We start from the raw sequence: 3,295 nt of genomic DNA, 5'->3' as shown, positions 1-3,295 counted from the left end.
TGTTAATTGTGGCATTCAGGTTCTCTCTCTCCTTATTTATTTGCCTACTTGATCTGTCAGTTTCTGAGAGGCCTCCCAGGTCTTTTTCCTTGCACAGGTCCTGCTTTTCCTTACAAAAGCCTCCTTTTTCTTCTCTTGCTTCCCCGACCCCCCTGCCTTTTTTTTTTTTTTTTTTTTTTAAATACAGAATCTCACTCTATTGCCCAGGCTAGAGTGCAATGGCATGATCTTGGCTGACTGCAACCTCCACCTCCCGGGTTGAAGCCATTCTCCTGCCTCAGCCTCCCAAGTAGCTGAGATTACAGGCGCCCACCACCGTGCCCAGCTAATTTTTGTACTTTTAGTAGAGACAGGGTTTCACCATGTTGGCCAGGCTGGTCTCAAACTCCTGGCCTCAGGTGATCCACCTGCCTCGGCCTCCCAAAGTGCTGGGATTACAGGTGTAAGCCACTGCGCCTGGCTGCTTGCTTCCCCTTTCTATCGTGTTCAACATGCACTGCTTTCCAGGGCACTCTCCATGTTAGCCCCACGAAATCCTGAGCACTGACCCCCTCGATCTGCTTGGAGCTACTGTAGTTGGGGTCTTTCCCCTAGTAACTACACACTCAAGGCTGCCTCTCAAACTCTCAAACCTTACAACTTCCCGCCTCCACCTCCCCCAGCACAGCTGGCTCAAAGGGCCCCAGGCTCAGATACCAAGCTCTGCTCACCTCCTTCTGGATTTCACTCTTGAGGGCGGAGATCTTCATCTTCATGTCCTCCAGCTCATGGTCTGGGAAGGGGTGCACCTGGGGGCTGGCCTCAGATTCCTCGGGGGACGGAAACACCAGGTCGGCCAGGGGAATGTACCACTTACAGTCATACTGCTGGTGCTTCCTGCAAATGAGCCAGAGGGAGCCATGAGCTAGAGGGAGCCTGGCTCTTCCAGCCTCAACTCCTGGGTCCAGAACCACAGAACCACTGACAGGGGTTGACTGAGAACTTGCCAGAAGCAAGAGCGATCCCTGCTCCTGAGAAGCCTGACTGGGAAACACACACGTGGAGCACATGGAGTGATGAGAGCTGGGTTCTGGGGTCTGTCCCGCCTGCAGGGAGCAACTCCACCCCATCACCTTACCAGGCTTCTGGCCTAGACGATTCATGTTGTCAAACATCCCAAACCACTTGGGTGTCAAGAAGAGCAAAGCCCTCCTGGCTGGGCTCACATTTTCCTATTCCCCACCCCACACTCCTCCCTCCCTTCTAGACTATCCACGTTCAATATCCTTCAGGCTAGCAATGGAATACAGGTGTTATTCCGAATGCCAACTCTTATCAAGAGAGGTCACATGGGTCAACACTGGGTGGAGGATTACAAAGTCACATCCAAGTCTAGCAAGAAAGCGTGCTGTGGTTGATTAGTAATGTCTGCCATGGCAAAGGATGACAGGCAGTGGCACGTGTGATTAGTAATGTCTGCCGCGGCAAAGGACAACAGGCAGAGGCATGTGTGCTTATTATTGCCATCTCTGCCTCAGAACAATCTCAAACATGATCTAGTTCCAGGGAGTCATGTCCTTTATTAGTATTTTTTAATTATTTTTATTTTGTGAGATGGAGTTTTGCTTTTGTCACCCAGGCTGGAGTGCAATGGGGCGATCTCCACTCACTCCAACCTCTGCCTCCAGGGTTCAAGTGATTCTCCTACCTCAGCCTTCCGAGTAGCTGGGATTATAGCCGCCCGCCATCACACCCAGCTAATTTTTGTACTTTCAGTAGAGACGGAGTTTCGCCATGTCGGCCAGGTTGGTCTCGAACTCCTGACCCCAGGTGATCCACCCGCCTTGGCCTCTCAAAGTTCTGAGATGACAGGTGTGAGCCACTGCGCCCGGCCAGTCATCCCTTTATTGAAGTTCATAATAATCGATCCTTCCCCTAAGACTTAGATTTGCACTTCTCATTCTGACCCGAGTGTTGTGGTGGGTGCATGGCCTGCTACCCCTGTGCTGTACTTGGGGGCACAGCCAGCCAGGGAGGGCTGAAGGGGAGAGGCAGGATAGCCTGGTGGTAAACGCACTAGCTTTGGCATCCCATAGACATGGGTTTGAATCCAGACTGTCGCTTCTCAGCTGGGAGAAGGGGCGTGCTTGGCACATCGTAGGTGATCAGTAAGTGTGGGTGGAAGAATGTGTGAATGAACGCGGAATGAGCCTCTCTGCTCAAGGCACAAGCCGACCCACATTACCGGGTAGAGAGGAGGAGGCACAAAGGAGCTTGCACGTTAGCTTGGGGTTCCAATCCCACCTGTGCCTCTAGCTGTGCAAGCTTGGGCAGCTTATTTACCTTCTCCAAGGCTCTTCTCTCATCTACGATAAGGGAACAACAGTCACTACTTTGTGGAGTTGTTGGGAGGACTAGAAATCATGTATTCAAAGGATGTGTCACAGCACCTGGCATGTCCTAAACCCTCAACAAATAGTAGCAGGAGACGTGGTGAATATTCACAGCACTGCAGTTAGCAGAAATTCAGAGACGTCTAATAAAAAGAGAATGCTTAAGTAAACGATTGCACATCCACTGGTAACCGTGCAGGAAAGTAAAAGGATGATTATGAAGATGAGGCAGCAACAGGGAAACTGCTTATGACACGAAATAGAAACAGCAGAGCCCCAAATTGGGCATTCGCTGTGATTATGACTGTGTGAAGAAACATGAGAACATTTAAAAACAGGGAAGGAAGCAGCGCGGCAGGAGGCGGACCTCATGCTTCAGTGGGGAACGGGGTTTCCTCCAATGTCCTTATATTATCTTTATAATTAAAAACATGACTTATTTTCAAAAAAAAAAAAAAAAAGGCTACGTGGTGAAATTAGGTTAATTAATACAGTTTTTAAAAGGAAAAATCTGGCTGGGCACGGTGGCTCACGCCTGTAATCCCAGCACTTTGGGAGGCCAAGGCAGGCAGATCACCTGAGGTCAGGAGTTCGAGACCAGCCTGGCTGACACGGCAAAACCCCGTCTCTACTAAAAATGCAAAACTTAGCCAGGCGTGGTGGCGTGCACCTGTAATCCCAGCTACTCAGGAGGCTGAGGCAGGAGAATCACTTGAACCCGGGAGGTGGAGTTTGCAGTGAGCCAAGATCACACCACTGCACTCCAGCCTGAGCAACAGAGCAAGACCCTGTCTCAAAAGAAAAAAAAAACCCACAAAGTTGCTGAAGCCTCCATGGGGGGCAGGGTCCAGCCCCCTTCCCCCAGCCCATGTCCCTGGACTCACACTCAACACGCAAAGGTCCAGCTCCCTCCCTCGGCCCTG

At 50.9% G+C, this 3,295-nt stretch overlaps 1 protein-coding gene across 1 annotated transcript in view; it reads right to left on the bottom strand.

Annotated features, from left to right (window-relative positions):
* Positions 1 to 3,295, bottom strand: part of ABR (active BCR-related) — a 123,141-nt gene that overhangs the window by 70,060 nt on the left and 49,786 nt on the right. Inside the window, exons 7-8 of the mRNA XM_011999649.1 lie at positions 1,118 to 1,163; positions 711 to 904 (exon numbers count right to left, since the gene is read on the bottom strand). Of these exons, the coding sequence (XP_011855039.1) occupies positions 711 to 904; positions 1,118 to 1,163 (240 nt within the window). The remainder of the gene's footprint in view (positions 1 to 710; positions 905 to 1,117; positions 1,164 to 3,295) is intronic.

This window comes from Mandrillus leucophaeus, unplaced genomic scaffold, assembly GCF_000951045.1.
Source record: "Mandrillus leucophaeus isolate KB7577 unplaced genomic scaffold, Mleu.le_1.0 Scaffold6, whole genome shotgun sequence".
Lineage (NCBI taxonomy): Eukaryota > Metazoa > Chordata > Mammalia > Primates > Cercopithecidae > Mandrillus > Mandrillus leucophaeus.
Note: the sequence above shows the minus strand (reverse complement) of the source record. Positions and strands in the feature narration are given on the sequence as shown.